This window comes from Grammomys surdaster, unplaced genomic scaffold (genome assembly GCF_004785775.1).
Source record: "Grammomys surdaster isolate TR1022 unplaced genomic scaffold, NIH_TR_1.0 100, whole genome shotgun sequence".
NCBI lineage: Eukaryota > Metazoa > Chordata > Mammalia > Rodentia > Muridae > Grammomys > Grammomys surdaster.
The window spans coordinates 5,123,726-5,141,760 of NW_021604579.1; the positions used below are offsets into that span (position 1 = coordinate 5,123,726).

Sequence of the window (18,035 nt, forward strand, 5' to 3'; positions counted from 1 at the left end):
GGTCATGGTGTCTGTTCACAGTGATGGAAACCCTAACTGAGGCACTACTAAGAAGTTTGTGACACCTTAAAAATAAAAGGATTTCTGTCGAGTTTTTATAGCACTTCTGGATTGCATGTCTAAGCCTTTTGTTTGTTTGTTTTGTTTTGTTTGTTTTCTTGAGACAGGGTCTTACTATGTAGCTCTGGCTGTCCTGAAACTCACTATGTAGGCCATGCTAGCTAGCCTGGACCATATAGAGATCTGCCTATCTTTGCCTCCCAAGCGCTAGAATTAAAGGCATGAGCCACTACACCTGGCTTGTCTAAGCTTATTTTACCTGACATGAGTTTATGAACTGAAATGATCTGTGGCTCTAAAGGTGGTAGGCAGTAGTGGAATGAGGAAAGTCACTCACAGAAAAGCTGGCCACGTGTCTTAGCTTTTGTTTGTTTTTGGACCACATTTAATGTACAGAAGCTTTTATAATAATAGCTAAAGGGCTAGAGACATGGCTTAGTGTTTAAGAGCACCCCCTTCTCTGCTAGAGAGCCCATGTTCAGTTGTCAGTATCTGTACTGCACTAACAACTATATAGTTTTTGAGGTTTGGGTATGGCCTCCTTGAGCATAAGGCAAATATGTGGTACACATATGTATATGCAGACAAAATACTCATATACACTACAATAAAAAGTTTTAAATATTAGATCAGGCCGGGCAGTGGTGGCGCATGCCTTTAATTCCAGCACTTGGGAGGCAGAGGCAGGCGGATTTCTGAGTTCGAGGCCAGCCTGGTCTACAGAGTGAGTTCCCAGGACAGCCAGGGCTATACAGAGAAACCCTGTCTTGAAAAAACCAAAAAAAAAAAAAAAAAAAAAAAAAAAAAAAAAAACAAAAAAACAAAAATTAGATCAGCCTGATGTATTTACCAAGTTCCAGGACAGCCAGTACTACATATAGAGCCTCTGTCTCAAATAATGAAACATAGGCAAAAGCATGGCTTTGGTTTGGTTTTCCACCTCTCATAGTTGTAGGGATTGAACCTAGTGCCTCATACAGTATAAAAGCACTGCTTCTGAGCAATACACCTACAGGCTAACAATTTGGATTTTAACTTGAAAGCCTAGTCTAAGGTCTTGGGAATGTAGCTTGGCGGATAAAATACTCGCTTATCATGCAAAGCCCTCAGTTTGCTCCCCAGTACCCCACAGATTGGGAGTGATAACACGAGTCTTCAATCCTAGCTCTTAGGAGGTCAAGACAGGAGGATCAAAGATTATGTTGTATAAGTCCAAAGAAATTATTTTTGAATGTTGTATCTTTGACATACGCAGTCAACCAACACTTTCCAAGTTTTATGAGTAAATTATACACACATTTTCTCTTCTAGTAATTCCTATTATGAAAGTAAATATCAACACAATGACTGTGCTTTTCCGATGTTTTTAATGTTACACTAGAGTAAGAGTATTTACATTCCAGATGATGATTGAGAAAATAATAAAATGTGGCAGGTATCACAGTAATAGAACTTTGCTGTTTTCTAGGATTTTTATTTATTTTTTAATAGAACATATAGGATGTCTCCATCATATTTTGTTCAGGTGACTGTAAAATCAAGAAAAGTCACTGTTGCTACTAATACTATTATTGGACACATATAGATATAGATGTGTATACATACATACATACACATTTGAATTTTTTTTAAAGATTTATTTATTTTATGTATATGAGTACACTGTAGCTGTCTTCAGACACGCCAGAAGAGGGCATCAGATCCTGTTGCAGATGTTTGTGAGCTACCATGTGGTTGCTGGGAATTGAACTCAGGACTTCTAGAAGAGCAACCAGTGCTCTTAACCTCTGAGCCACCTCTCCAGCCCCACATTTGAATTTTTGAAGACTCAAGTTCTATATCAACTTTGAGGAAGTTTGCCAGTTTTATATGATAAGTTTATATGGCATAGTATATAAATTAATAATCATACATATTTCTCCCCATCTGTTCAACGTTAACATACTGAATATCTAGTCTATGTGGGTTTGATTACAAACACTAAAATAGTCTTAGAACAAAGAAAGAAATGTATCAAAATGGCAACTTGTTTACTTTTTTACACAGTTCCTAGCTTTTAACTACTCTTTAAGCTTTTAAACTACTAATGCCTAGTAAGACATCATGTGACTTTCAGAAATGGAACCTTTACATAGTTATATTGTTATGTAATTTGTTATATTGTGATTGTGATGGGCTTTTATGTGATATAAGTAATATTTTTGTAAAAGGGAATGTTTGGGACCATGAAGAATAAATATCATATGAATATGATAATGGCCACCTACCAAACCAGACCAGATGGATGGAGCAGATAGCCCTAAAAGGAAGTAACTTCCTTTTGATTTCACTGATTTCACATTTCTAGCCTCCAGAAGTATGAAGACAATGTACTACTTAGTTTCCCCCGTTCTCGTGTGTGTGGTGTGCGCATAGGTGTATTTTGCACATGTGGAAGCCCAAGGTAAACAGCAGAAACCACTCTCTGTCACTGTCACTCTTCCATTTTAATCATTGATGTGGGGTCTCAGTCAAACCCAGAAGTCGCTCTTACGGATTGGCTGGATAGCAGCTTGCTCTAAAGATGTCTAACCAGCACTGTAGTGAATTTATGAGATCTGAACTCTGGTCCTCACATTTAAGCATCTAGCCACCTTCTCAGCTTTTTGCTTGAACTTCTGTAACATACTGTTAACAGAAGCCATAGCCAACTAGTGCATCATCACACAGACCTCGCTTGGATTTCTAAAGGGCTTATCAGGTAATGTAACAGTCTGAAATGACTGGGTTTTTTTGTTTGTTTGTTTTTGGTTTTTCTCTTATTTAAATATATGGAAGGAAAACTTGACTTTTTTAAAGGTTCTTCAGATTCTATTCAACTATTTTTTTTTTGTTTTGTTTTTTTGTTTTTTTGAGACAGGGTTTCTCTGTGTAGTTCTGGCTGTCCTGGAACTCACTCTGTAGACCAGGCTGGCCTCTGAACTCAGAAATCCGCCTGCCTCTGCCTCCCAAGTGCTGGGATTGAAGGCAGGCATGCGCCACCTCCGCCCGACCTATTCAACTATTTTCATGAGAAAGTGTTTTCCTGTTTCTGGGTTACTTATATTCAATTATTTCAAATTTTGTCACAGTCTCCAACGAAGATTTTGTCCTAGTCTTCCAGAGAAGATAGTCATATTTTCAAAATACTTACAAAATACTAATTTTCAGGTGAATTAAAATACATACTTTAAGCTGGGCGGTGGTGGTGCACACCTGCCTTTAATCCCAGCACTTGGGAGGCAGAGACAGGCAGATTTCTGAGTTCAAGGCCAGCCTGGTCTACAGAGTGAGTTCCAGGACAGCCCAGGCTATACAGAGAAACCCTGTCTCAAAAAAAAAAAAAAAAAAAAAGACTTGTTAAAATATATACTTTAAGAGCACTGACTGCTTTCCCAGAGGTCCTGAGTTCAATTCCCAGCAACCACATGGTGCCTCACAACCATCTGCAATGGGATCTGATGCCCTCTTCTGGTGTGTCTGAAGACAGTCTATTCACATACATAAAATAAATAAATCTTTAAAAAAAATAAAAAATAAAATATATACTTTAAATCTGTTATATTGGGGCTAGAGAGATGGTTCAGCGGTTAAGAGCACTGGCTGCTCTTTCAGTGATCTTAACCGCTGAGCCATCTCTCCAGCCCCTTGGTTTTTGTTTTTGTTTTATTCGAGACAGGGTTTCTCTGTGTAGCCCTGGCTGTCCTGGAACTCACTCTGTAGACCAGGCTGGCCTTGAACTCTTGAACTTAGAGATCCGCCTGCCTCTGCCTCCCAAGTGCTGAGATTAAAGGCGTGCACCACCACTGCCCGGCCCCTTGGTTATTTCAAAATAGGGTTTCTCTGTCTCTCCTGGAGCTCACTCTGTAGACCAGGTTGGCCTTCAACTCATACAAACCCACCAACCTCTGCCTCCCAAGTACTGGAATTAAAGGTGTACACCACCATCCCTCATGAAACTCTTTTTTAAAAAAAGTTTTATTAAGTTTTTTTGAGACAGGACTGTAACGCAGCTGCTTCTGGCCCAGATCTTGCTATATAGAGCAGGCTAGCCTCAAGTTTATGGTGATTTTCCTTCCTCTGGTCAAGTATTAAGATTAAAGGTGTGAGACACCACACCTGGCTAAAAACTGGCTTCTCAAGTACATTGCCCATGGTCTTTAAAAGAAAAAAAATGTTATTGTTTCTTTTTTTTGTTTATTGAGCTGCTAGGTATTAGACTAAGGGGCTAGTTCACACTAGGTAGGTGTCGTTCCCTGCACTCTCCAGCCCCACTGCAACTCTGCCCTCAGCTCTAATGTGTTATGCAGCCGTAAGCACGTGTCCACAGCCTCCTCCAGTAGATAGGACTTCAGGTGTCTGCCAGCACACAGAAAATGGACAAAGTGTTTAGAAACATACTGACATTTCCAAACATTTTGGCGAAAGATCACTTTAATTAATTTCTCTGAAAATGGAATTATATAACTAAATATACATTCCTAAGGTTAAAAATAATAGCCAGTATAATGCTATTACAGTTTGGTAATCCAGTAATTCGAATGAACTAAGTTAATTCAAAGAAAAGAAAATAGAATTTTATTAATTAGTACATTCTTTCAAAAACAATGTGTTATCACTTGAAAAATAATAAACATTTAGTTAACTTTTCAGGGAACTTCTGAAATAATCATACATATTCAAATACTGAATCTTTTGACATCACATTTCTGCTTTAGCCAGTTAAGTCTAAAGTATGCAAAACCTCAATAAAGTGGTTCTAACTGGCTGGCAGAAATAAAAGCAATGATGATATCCTTCAGAATTCAGCAAAAACAACTCCTTAAATTACTATCAAGGAAAAGAAGCTTTTTAGAAGCAGTTTTAGATCCAAGGTAGTTAAAACTTACAATTTTTGTCTATAAAAAATTTCCACATGTGCAGGTTAAATCCTTGATAAAGATCTGAAATGCTTAGGACTAGAAGTGTTTGGATTTCAGAATACACCAGATTTTAGAATATTTATGTAGCACTCATCAGCTGAATATCCCTATTCTGAAAACCAGAAATCTAAAATGATCCAATATCCAAAACTTTTTTTTTGCATTAGATTTTCTCATTAAAAAACTTTCAGCCGGGTGGTGGTAGCGCATGCCTTTAATCCCAGCGCTTGGGAGGCAGAGGCAGGCGGATTTCTGAGTTCGAGGCCAGCCTGGTCTACAGAGTGAGTTCCAGGACAGCCAGGGCTACACAGAGAAACCCTGTCTTGAAAAACAAAACAAAAAAACAAAACAAAACAAAACAAAAGACTTGTAACTCCAGTTCCAGGGGATATTACATCCTCTTCTGGCCAGAGCAGGCACCTACATACACGTGGTGCACATTAGAGACACACATAAATAAAAATAAAACTATTTTTTAAAAAGAATCTTCACCAAGAACTTATTAATTCCTTACTTGCATTCTCAGAATCAAAGAAAAATATTCTCTTAGACTATCAAAAGCAAAACCTACCTAGATTGCTAGTTATTGCTGGGCATAGTGGCACAGGCCTTTAATCCCAGCACGTGGGAGGCAGGGACAGACAGATCTTTGTGAGTTTGAGGCCAGCCTGGTCTACATAGAAAGTTCCAGAACAGCCAGAGCTACATAGAGACTCTGTCTCAGAAAACAAAACAAAAAACCTAGATATTTAACTATCTGTCCTTTCTAATATTCTGTTGCCAATAAAATAATCAGGGATACTGAAAACCCCTGCCATTGAAGGACAGTTTTACTGGCTTTTCTCTGTAGGTTACATGACACCATGGAAACTATGTTTTGGATCAAATCACAAATTATAAAAAATTCTTAACTGTCTTATGTCCTTATACTATATACAGGCTATGTTTCAGCTTGAATTATACTGGAGAAATAGTCAAAATGCACTATTTCCCAGAAGTTTCTAGCAAACAATTTTTACAATTAGGATTCTATTGATAACTGAATAACTGTAAGGCATAAATATCATTTGTATTGTTGCTAAATTCTGCTAATTTGTAAGAGTACTTTATTAATTTAAGATATATACCATTCTCATTCAAAGTTTTAGATAAATCACTCTTTATCTATTCAATACAAGGAATACTCAAAAGAATCAGAAAATCATATAAGAAATATATGTTTGATTTGCAAATGGTCAGAACCTACATTTTCCAAATGTTCCTTGTGCTTTTGTGCCTTCTCTGTCATAGTACTGCAACACCCCCTTCACAACGACTAGTGATCATATTACCAATTTCGGTCCATGTATCTGAATGGGGGTTGTAAACTTCAACTGAGTCCAAAGTACCTGGGGCCAAGAAATCATGGCTAGAAGAGCGGCCTCCAGAAACATACAGAAGACCATTGACTGCCGCAACACACATGCCTGCTCTAGGCACTTTCATTGAAGCAACTTCAACCCACTTTTCCTAATAAAACGAGAAAAGAATTAACATTAGTACTGTCATAAAATGATAATAAAATCTCTGAGAAATCATATATTTAGATTTCACATGTTTAAATTCAAACAAACCAATTAACTATAACATTTTAAAATAAACTTTTGGGTAGGTATGACAAAACAATCTAGAGAGAAATAATAGTTAGACATATCTAACTATAAATTATGATCAAGTGATAATCTAGAAATCATATAGAGGAACTGGAGAGAGGGCTCAGTGGTTAAAAGAACTCAATGGTCTTGTAGAGAACTGAGGTTCAGTTCCCAGTACCTGCATGATGGCTAACAACCATCTGTAACTATAGTTCTAAAGGACCTAACACCAAACCCTCTTCTGGACTCTGCAGACACTGTACACATGTGGTACAAGACATTCATGAGGGCAAAACACTCATACAAATAAAATAAAAATAAGGAAATCTGCTAAAAAAAAAATGTAGGAGTCATTAAAGACAAAATTCTGAGAACCTAAGTCTCTAAAATGCAAGTACTACATTCAAAATGAAGAGATTATCAAGTACCAAGGGGGAGGGGAAGTTTATATATGAAAAGACTTTTTATTGGTAAAAGATTCTTCAAAGTTTTTATTTAGGTAGCTAGAGAGATGGCTCAGCAGTTAAAAGGACTCAGTACTTGTGGTTTGAAAAAGAATGGCCCCATAAGCTGATAAATGCCTGATCACCAGGGAGTGGTACTATTTGAAAGGATTAGAAGGATTAGGAAGTGTGGTCTTGTTGGAGGAAATGTGTCACTAGAGGTGGACTTTGGGGTTTCAAAAGCCCATGCTGGCCTTAGGCTCCATCCCTCTTTCTGCCCAAAGATCAGGACGTAGCACGCAGCTACTGCTCCAGCACTTGCCTGCATGCAATCATGCTCTCCACCATGATAATGGACTAAACCTATGACACAGTAAAGCAAGTCTCCAATTAAATATTTTCTTTTATAAGAGTTGCTATAGCCGGGCAGTGGTGGCGCACGCCTTTAATCCCAGCACTTGGGAGGCAGAGGCAGGTGGATTTCTGAGTTCGAGGCCAGCCTGGTCTACAGAGTGAGTTCCAAGTCAGCCAGGGCTGCACAGAGAAACCGTCTTGAAAAACAACAAAACAAAACAAAACAAAACAAAAAAGTTGCTATAGTATCTTTTTGCAGCAATAAAACAGTGACGAAGACAGAAACTGGTACTTGGAAGTAGAGTTTTGCTGTGATAGGCCTGCCTGACCATTCTGTTTGTTGAAAGAATATGGAAGACTTTGGGACTTTGGACTGAAAAATCAATAGGATGCTTTAAGCTGGGCTTAATGGCTATAGTAGTAAGAGCATGGAAGACAGTGGTACTGAGAGCATTATAAATTTTGATGGCTGAGTTCAATAAGTTTCAGAAAGGAAGACTATATTAGTGACTCAGAAACCATTCTTTTTTTTTTTTTTTTTTTGGTTTTTCGAGACAGGGTTTCTCTGTATAGCCCTGGCTGTCCTGGAACTCACTCTGTAGACCAGGCTGGCCTCGAACTCAGAAATCCGCCTGCCTCTGCCTCCCAAGTGCTGGGATTAAAGGCGTGCGCCACCACTGCCCGGCCTCAGAAACCATTCTTATGATAGATATACAGAAGAATGTAGCTGCTTTCCGTCCTTGTCCTAAAAACTTGTTAGAGGCTAAATGGAAGAGTTTTAGCCTATGGGCATTGGCAGAAGAGATTCCAAGACAACGTAGTATCATGCTACATGGTTACTAGTGTCACTCTTATTCAACTACAATGAAAAGGAACAAGTGGGCAAGGAGAAATTGAAAAATGTACAGTTTGAGGAGGAAAAGAGCATCAGGAACTGTAATGGGGCTAAGTACAGTGCTTAAGGAGATAAAAAGTTTAAAGAAAAGCTTGGTGTTAAATGGAATACAAAGAGTAGTAACCTTAGGGTAAGACCCCACACAGCTAAGCTTCTTTTTTTTTTTTTTTTTTTTTTTTTTTTTTTGGTGGTTTACGCCTTTAATCCCAGCACTTGGGAGACAGGAGGCAGAAAAATGAGGATTTCTGATTTCAAGGCCAGCCTGGTCTACAGAGTGAGTTCCAGGACAGCCAGGTCTACACAGAGAAACCCTGTCTCAAAACAAAGAAAGACAACGAGAAGACACCATACTTGAACCTAAGGAAAAACTCTGCAGTTGGGTCCTTTATTTCTTTTATACACTAGGCCATGAATTCGTATGGAATGGGCTCCAGCAGCTCGGGCTCTTTCCCATTAGTCCTCACAAAGTGTGCTTCTCTGGGTGCTGCAGGCTGGCGCTTCAGCTGAACCCAGGTGCCCTTCTCTTTGGCTTCCTTTGGCTTCTGATGGTTCTCCTTCACCCGCTTCAGGAAGCTGTCTCTGCTCTTCGAGTGTTTAATGTGCTCAATCCGCACGTTGATCCTCTTGGCCAGAATCTTGCCCTTAACTTGCTTGTTTACAATGATGCCCACGGCATGCTGGGTGACATTGTAGACTCTTCCGGTTTTGCCGTGGTAACACTTATGGAGCATTCCTTTTTGAACAGTACCCATTCCCTTGATGTCTACAATATCACCCTTCTTATAGATTCGCATGTATGTGGCCAAAGGAACAACTCCATGTTTCCTAAAAGGCCTAGAGAACATATACCGAGTGCCTCTCCTCTTTCCCTTTGTGTTGGTCATTTTGGCGAGTTAACTGGAAGATGGCTGCCTAGGCCGAAAGCCACAGCTAAGCTTCTAATTCGTGAAAAGGAATTACAGAAAAGCTTCAGCAGTGAAGGAAACCATCAACAACAGAAAGCTGATACAAACATAACTGATCAAGAGCAGCAACTTGCAGCCCCGTAAAGCAGCAGAACTTGGCACCAGCCATGGGATTTTAGCTTTAGAGTCAAGGATACAAGAAAAAGATTTTGGAATATCCCTCTGTGCCTTTAGCCACTGACAGTAGGCATGTGTCAGGGTGGTTCTTGCTTGGAGGCCTAGAGAGGCCATTTCATGAAGCTGTGAAGGTAAAGCCTGGATTTCTCTGGATCCCAAAATAATGGAGAATTCCAAAGCTGGAGGATTATCTGCCAAAGAGAGCTGCAGACCAGTTATGGAACCAGCCTAAGAGAGAGAAGTATGCAGTCAAAAGAGCTGAAAGAAATTAGAGATCTAATTTTGACATTAGAAAGAAATGCAAAATTTTGGAGTCTGCAGCTGAGCCATTGAGAAAATGCCTCCATAAGATTCAGCAATAGAGCATTTTTTAAATTAGTGATGGGCGATAAAGTAGGCTGAGCAAACCACAATGAGCAAACTAGTAAACAGCGCCTGGTAATGTTCTCTGCATCAGCTCCTGCCTCCAGGTTCCAAGTCTGTTTGAGTTCCTGTCCTGACTTCCTTCAGTGATAGACTACAATGGACCATCTCCTCCCCAAGTTGCTTTTGGTCAAGGTGTTTCATCATGGCAATAGTAACCCTAACTAGAACATTTACACATATATAAAAATAATAGTTGAATACTTTTTAAAAATCTATTTCTTAGTTTATGTGTCTGTAGACATATATGATACAGCATGTGTGTGTGAAGGTCAAAGGACAACTTCAGTTCACTGTTTGTGGACTCTGGGGATGAAACAGAGGTTACCAGGCCTGCTCTACAAGTGCCTTTACTCACAGAGCCACAAGTAGTCTTGGCTGTACTGGAACTTGCTCTGAACTTCAGGCTGGCCTTCCTAGTACTGGGATAAAAGGTGTGGACCAACCCCTGCTCTGCTCCTTTAAAAGTTTTTTTAAAGTTTTGTGCTAACAAAATCTTTATTATTTTCCAAGAAAATACTATACTTCACAATATTCTCCAGATTTATTTGAACATGGATGGAAACTTTATTCCAAGGATTGTCCAGTAGAGTCCATAATCTCCAGAATGTACTCGCAAGGAGTATTACATTTTATATAGCTTGAGAGCAAGGAATGATTTTTCCATAGTGAAAAGTTATTTTTTAAGGTTGGGTATGGTTGGGAATACCCTTTAATCCCAGTGCTCAGGATACAGAGGCTGACAGCGCTCTATGAGTTTGAGGCCAGCCTGGTCTATACAGATTGAGTTCCAGGACAGCCAGGGCTCTATAGAGAAACTCTGTCTCAAAAAAACCAAACCCTAAAAACCAAAACAACAACCAAACAAACAAGAACAACAAAACCCAACAAAACAAGAACAACAACAACAAAAAACTCCCAAAGACTTGTTTAATTTTGCTGGTGTGTATGTGTTTTCACATGCATGAGTTCATATGCACTACATATATGCAAGGACTAAGGGACACCAGAAAGTGTTGGAACTGGGAGTTATACAGAGTTATGAGCTACCTGATATGCGTGCTGGAAACAAAAGAGCAGTAAATGATCTTAACTGATGACCTATTTCTCCAGCCCCAAAAGATTTTTCTTTTGTTTTTTTAAATGAAGGATGCCACACATGGTGGTACATGCCTTTAAACCTAGCATTTGTGAGACAGAAGCAAGCAGATCCTGCTGAGTTGAAGACAAGCCTGGTCTAAATAGTGAGTTCCTAGCTAGCCAGTGATACATTGTGAGGCTCTCTCTCAAAAAAAATAGTGATAATAATAATAATAATAAAAATTAAAGTATAGAAATAAGCTGGAGAAGTAGCTTAGCAGTTAAGAGCACTTATTGCTTTCCCAGAGGACCCAAGCTCAATTCCCAGCACCCACATGGCAGCTCATGGCTATAATTCTAGTTCCAGAGGATCTGGCACTCATACAAACACACATACAGACAAACAGCAATGCACATTAAATAAATAAATAAATAAATAAATAAATAAAATATGTAAGGAAAAGAAGAGAACCTGGAGATATGGATCATTAGTTAAGAGGACTTGCTGCTTCCAGAGGACCTGAGTTTAAATCCCATCCCATATACGGAGGCTCATAAGCACCTATACCTACAACTTCCAGAGGCTTATACCCTCATCTGACCTCTGCAGGTATCTGAACACACATAGAAGGCACACAGACAGAAACATATAAATAAAAACAAACCTTTACTTTTATTTTTAATTTAATTAATTAATTCATTCATTCATTTTAGACAGGGTTTCTCTGTGTAGCCCTGGCTGTCCTGGAACTTGCTCTGTAGACCAGGCTAGCCTTGAACTCACAGAGATCCACTACTTCTGTCTCCAGAGTTCTGGAATAAAAGGTATGGGCTACCATACCCATCCCCAGATATAAGGTTCTGGAACTGAAATAGTAGATTACATTTGAAGGCTAAAAAATTCTATAATTACAAAGAACATCACAGAACTGGCATAGCTGAAAAAATTTAATTAAGACAAATTAGGATGCCTTAGAGTTATGTCTGCAGTAGAGAGAGTTTTACCTTTCTCACAAATGTTCCCTGACAAGAATAAAGAGACCATGGGATCACTTTGTATTGTTTCTTTCATTTCTATCAATGTGTAATACAGAACTATTAAACACTATGAACCAAAACATGATAGAGGTTAAGAAAGAGACAGACAGCCGGGCGGTGGTGGCGCACGCCTTTAATCCCAGCACTTGGGAGGCAGAGGCAGGCAGATTTCTGAGTTCGAGGCCAGCCTGGTCTACAGAGTGAGTTCCAGGACAGCCAGAGCTACACAGAGAAACCCTGTCTCAAAAAAAACAAACAAACAAACAAAAGAGAGAAAGAGAGAGAGAGAGAGAGAGAGAGAGAGAGAGAGAGAGAGAGAGAGGAACAATACAAAATGTGTCCTTTGATCAAAATAGAATTTAATTAGAAATCAACTTAGATGGCTGAGGCAGGAGGATCACCAGCTAAAGGTAAGCCTACACTACAAGAGCTCACTCAAAGGTAGCCTAGGTCTTGTAATAACACCTTGTCTTTGATTGTTTTTGTTTTCCAAACAGGGTTTCCCTGTACAGTACTGACGATCTTGGAACTCACTCAATAGAGCAGGTTGGCCTCAAATCAAAAGATCTCCACCTGCCTCTGTCTTACAAGTGGTTGGATTAAAGACATGTGATACCATCACCCATCCAAGACCTTGTCTTAAAATAAACAAAGGGGGCTGGTGTACAAATAATAATAATCATAATAATAAAATTTTTAATTAAAAATATAAATGGAACTCCAGGTATTGGTACATGCCATCAAGACTGACAACTAAAATCCAATCCCTAGGAGACCCATATGATAGAAACAGAAAACCAACTCCTGCAAATTGTCCTCTGGTTTCCACATATATAATGTAGAGATCACCCCCCAACACATACACCCACACACACCCACACACACACACATACACACTCCCCCCCACACACACCCCATACCCCCCCACACACCCCCCACACCACACACACCCACACACACCCTACACACACACAGACACCCCCCCACACACATACCCACACACACCCCCCACACACACCCACACACAGACACCCCCACACACACACACTCCCACACACACACCCCCACCCCCCACACACACCACACACACACACAGACAAAATAAATAAATAAGTAAACCTAAATAAAAATTAAAAAGAAATAGAAACTAGTAGTTAAAAGATACCTGGAAAATCTACATTTATTAGTAAATTATGTTAGATATTTTTTTTTCATGTTATTGCTGTGGACTGGACCCAGCGACTCACAGTGGCTAAGTGTGAATTTTACTATTTAATTAATACTCCCAAAGCAATGCGATTCTTATAACAACCCACTGGGTCAAATAAAAATTACCAGAAATTTCAAAAATATTTTAAGGTAAATATTAATTAAAATACAACAGGACCTGGAGAGATAGCTCAGTGATTAAGAATTCTTACTGCTCTTACAAATGACCCAGTTTTGATTCCTAGCAGCCACAATTGACACACCACAACTGCCTATAATTGAAGTTCTAGGGGATCCATTGCCTTCTGGTCTCCACAGGTATCTGCATTCATGTGGTACACATAAAGTCACATAGCCTCGACATGTATACATACATATAAAAAATAATAAAGTTTTAAAAATTAAAGCATGCCGGGTGGTGGTGGTGCACGCCTTTAATCCCAGCACTTGGGAGGCAGAGGCAGAAGGATTTCTGAGTTCGAGGCCAGCCTGGTCTACAGAGTGAGTTCCAGGACAGCCAGGGCTACACAGAGAAACCCTGTCTCGAAAAACCAAAAACAAAAAAAAAGAGCATTTGCACACACAAACCACTAAAATTTTGAAAAATTTTAAATTACTATATGTGTATTAGTGTCGTGCCTTCTTGTATGTTTTATACCATGTGTGTGTGTGCTGCCCAAGGAAGCAAAAAGAGAATGTTGGATGCCCTGGAACTAGAGTTCCAGACGGGTCTGAGCTGCATGTAGGTACTAGAAATTGAATCTGGGTCACCCCTGCAAGAACAGCCAGTGCTTTTAGCCACTGAGCAATCTCTCCACCCTACACCAAAACTTAAAAGAGCATTTATAGTTATAAATGATAAGAAGATGAAGATTTATAATCTGCCATCTCAGTTTCTAATTTAACAGACTAGAAAAGGGCAAACATTTAAAATACAAAAGCAAGACAAAATAAAAATAGAAATAATAGAAAATAGACAGCAATTAACAGAAGTTTTAAAAAGTGATACATAAAGTCTGTTCTTTAAAAAGAGAAAGAGAAAACTGACAATCAAAATAATGAGTGAAAGAAAACAACACACCACTACAGATATAACAGGTATTGAAAGAAAATAAGACACCAAACATTTGAAATTGTTCAACCTACCTCTTCAAAGGAGTACTTTTCTACAGTGTGAAGGGCATCTTGTGTCTCATTCCACCCTCCGATAGCATAGATGCAGTCATTGAGTGCTGCCACCCCAAGGTAGGCTCTTCTGGTTCCCATAGGAGGAAGTGGAGACCAGCGCTGGGAAAGTGGATCATAAACCTCAAAGGAACGGAGCTCAAGTCCCTCATTGCTGATTCCTCCAACTGCATAAACTAAACCTGAAAAATGGAAGATTTGTGCTCAGTTTCTATTGAACAGGTACAGGCTAACCATGGTAGCACAAGTGTCTGATCTCAACACGCAGGAGGCAGAAGCAGTCGGACCAGCCTGGTGTACATAGTGAGCTCCAGTACAATAGCCAGAGCTACAGAGTGAGACTTTGTCTTAAAAAATTAAACAAATTGTGTTTGTACTTTCTCCCTACTTATGAAAAATAATTTATGCATTGACATGAGAGACAATGACAACAATGGAAGACACATCAAACACTTATTTTACTAAACAGCTGTTGTGGATAGCCCTCACCTTGTATTTTGATACTAACTCCCCTTTCCTGTGAAGGGCAGCAGAGGAGGTGTGAGTCACTACACAGGTGAATTCTAGTGAACCTTCTGCCCATCTTAATTTGTAAAATAACGGCTGGAGCCAGTGATTGGGCAGAGGAGGGGAGGAGATATAAAAGTTGGTGGAAGAGAGCAGAGGGGAGGACTGGAGGAAGACAATGGAGGAGGAAGACGACAAAGGAGAGGACGACTGGGAAGCAGGAGGTAGAAGGACAGACGCGGGGTCTGGAAAACCCTCAAGTTATAAGGGTCTCATAGCTGGGGAATGGAGTAGTGTAGGAGTATCTGCCCAATCTAGGCTTACAGAATATATTCATAATTACTGAGTTGTGTTTTCATTGACTGGTCATATTTGGGTTGGAGATTTAAATATCTCCCACTACAAACAGCTACTCTATCTGGATTTTTTTTCCTATTCTTTAAAAAAACATTTTATTTGTGTGTGTTGGTAGAGCTATAAATAGGATGGTATAAAACCAATATGAACACTTACTAGTGACTACAGTTTCAACAAAGAATAATAAATTGGTTCCATATGCCATGTAAAGGGTGTTGAGTTCAGATGACAATTTTCACGGGTCAGTTATTAATGTCCACCATCAGGTTGGCAGGCCTGGCAGCAGGCAAATTTACCTACCAAACCATTTATTTAGTACCTATCTGAAGTTTCTTTATTTTTGATTTTTTATTTTATTTTTTTTTTTTTGGAGACAGGGTCTCTCTTTGTAGACCGAGCTAGCTTTCAACTCACAGAGATCCATCTGTCTCTGCCTACCAAGTGCTGGAATTAAAGGTGTGCACCATCATACCCTATAACCAGTCTTTGCTACTTTGTGGGTTTTTCTTTTTCCTACCCTTTATTCATCCTCCCTCCCTGGTTTCACCTCCTATCACAAGATAGGAGAGAAAGAGAGATTCCTGAATCTAATTTCTTTCTTCTTGTTTTTTTCTTTGAGCATGACTACTAACAAACTACAGCCAAACCCCGCCAACCCCAAATAGCCAACAACCACCAATCCCCCTATCAGGGCTCTAGCATTTTTATACCCTCTGAAAGATAACCTTCAGAATTACAAATGTTATAAAACCAAAGAAACTGCGCTGGCAAAATCATGCCTCTCTAAAGCACCAAGCAAATCATAGTCAGCTGCTGCACCACATTCCCACACCTGGGATTAAAATGAAAACACATTCTTACAATATTTTTATGAATTTTTAAGAAGAATTATTCATTTATTTAATGTCTATAAGTATACTGTACACTGTAGCTATCTTCAGACATAACAGAAGAAGGCATCAGATCCCATTACAGATGATTGTGAGCCACCATGTGGTTGCTGGTAACTGAACTCAGGACCTCTGGAAGAGCAGTCAGTGCTTTAATCATTGACCATCTCTCCAGCCCCTATTTCTGTGTTTTTTAAAGAAACCCAAATTCCAGAATTCTCACAACAATATTTGGCTTCCATCTGAAGTTTTTAACTTACTTTTCTTCATTACAGAAAAATTGTTCTGGCAATACAGAAACAAAACATCATTAATAGAAGAGGTAAAAGCCAGAACTTCTACATTAAATAACACTACTTCTCCAATAACAGACCTAAAACATATTTTGAAAATAAGGCCTCAAATAGTTCATAACTTATACCTATTTGCTTTGTGTGTCATGTGCATATATGTGTGCACCCACAGGGCATGTGTGGAGGTCAGTGGAAAGTTTGCAGGAGATGGTTCTCTCCTACCATGTGGGTATGTAGGTTCCAGGAATCAAACTTAGTCACATTTGATAGAAGCTCCTTTACCTTTTGTCTGCCTCTCAAACTGTTTTTATGAACAGATTTTTACACACACACAATCTTCTTGCTAGGGATATACAGAAAAACCTTGTCTCAAAAAGGATGCAACACCATGCCCTGCTACCCAAAACTAATTTTAAACATGACTTCTGTACCTTCAAAACTATAATACTAATCAAGGCCAATTCTAAGCAAAACCACACATACATATATATGCAACAAAATGATAACTACTGTATTGCTGGTAACTGAACAGAAAAAAATATTTTATAAATACCTTGCATTTCACAGCACCCAAAGTAGTAGCGGGACACTGCCATGTTGCCAACCACTTCCCATTTATTTTCATCAGGATCAAATCGTTCAATGGTGTTGCCAATCTCAGCTCCAACCCACCCACCTGTAACAAAATGAAAAATAATAACTTCTGAGACAAGGGAATCTTACTTATGACAAGGACTTTAGAAACCACCTAGTCCAATTATTTCATGTTACAGATGAGTCCACAAGGACCAGAGGTGATCTAAGTTGCCATAAAAAGTCAGAATGTCGCTGGGCGGTGGTGGCACATGCCTTTAATCCCAGCACTTGGGAGGCAGAGGCAGGCAGATTTCTGAGTTCGAGGCCAGCCTGGTCTGCAGAGTGAGTTCCAGGACAGCCAGGGCTACACAGAGAAACCCTGCCTCCCCCCCCCCCACAAAAAAAGTCAGAATGTAGTTATGAGTAAAGTTCAGATTTGTTCATTATAGACAAACAGGAAAATTTAGCATATTGTAGGAAAAATGCACTTTTTCCAATTTTTTTTATTTTTAATTTTTAGAATAGTTTCATTATATAACTCTGGCTATTATGGAACTCAGAGGTCTGCCTGCATCTGCCTCCTAAGAGCTGGGATTAAAGATATGTACTAACAGTCAGGTGGTGATGGGCCATGCCTGTTATGGGAATTTTGGTTTCTTTAAAAACCCAGTTATGTGAATATGTTTGTTTTAATCCTAGGTGTGGGATAAAAGGCTGCTTCATAGCAGATGACTATGATTTGCCTTGTTTACTAGCAGGGGCGTGATTTTTGTCAATTGTAGATAGCTTAATTCTGGGGATTCTGGAAAGGATATAAGGGGAGAGCTCTAAGAGGGCCTGTGGTGGCTGCTGCTTACCCTGCTGGTCTCCCCTGCTCCCATCACTGCTGATACTCCCTGCAGGTTCCTCCGGCTGCCACCCTCCCTCCCCACCTGGTCCCTGCTGGTCTCTGCTGCTGCTTTTGCTATTGCTGGTTTGCTGCAATGCTGGATATTCTGATGACACAGATTGGACACCCACCAAGGACCCCAAGCCCCTAATCAGCAGGAAATAGCCTATAGAGGTCAAT

At 39.5% G+C, this 18,035-nt stretch overlaps 1 protein-coding gene across 2 annotated transcripts in view; it reads right to left on the bottom strand.

The window, feature by feature from the left end:
* Positions 1 to 4,099: 4,099 nt before the first annotated feature.
* Ipp (intracisternal A particle-promoted polypeptide) overlaps positions 4,100 to 18,035 on the bottom strand; it is a 39,084-nt gene continuing 25,148 nt past the window's right edge. The window contains exons 7-10 of one of the 2 annotated variants that reach the window (XM_028786321.1): positions 16,944 to 17,066; positions 14,305 to 14,525; positions 6,247 to 6,509; positions 4,100 to 4,437 (exon numbers count right to left, since the gene is read on the bottom strand). In XM_028786321.1, the coding sequence (XP_028642154.1) occupies positions 6,285 to 6,509; positions 14,305 to 14,525; positions 16,944 to 17,066 (569 nt within the window). In that variant the 3' untranslated portion in view covers positions 4,100 to 4,437; positions 6,247 to 6,284. Of the gene's footprint in view, positions 4,438 to 6,089; positions 6,510 to 14,304; positions 14,526 to 16,943; positions 17,067 to 18,035 lie in introns of those variants that run through there. The other variant, XM_028786312.1, reaches the window with a different exon arrangement.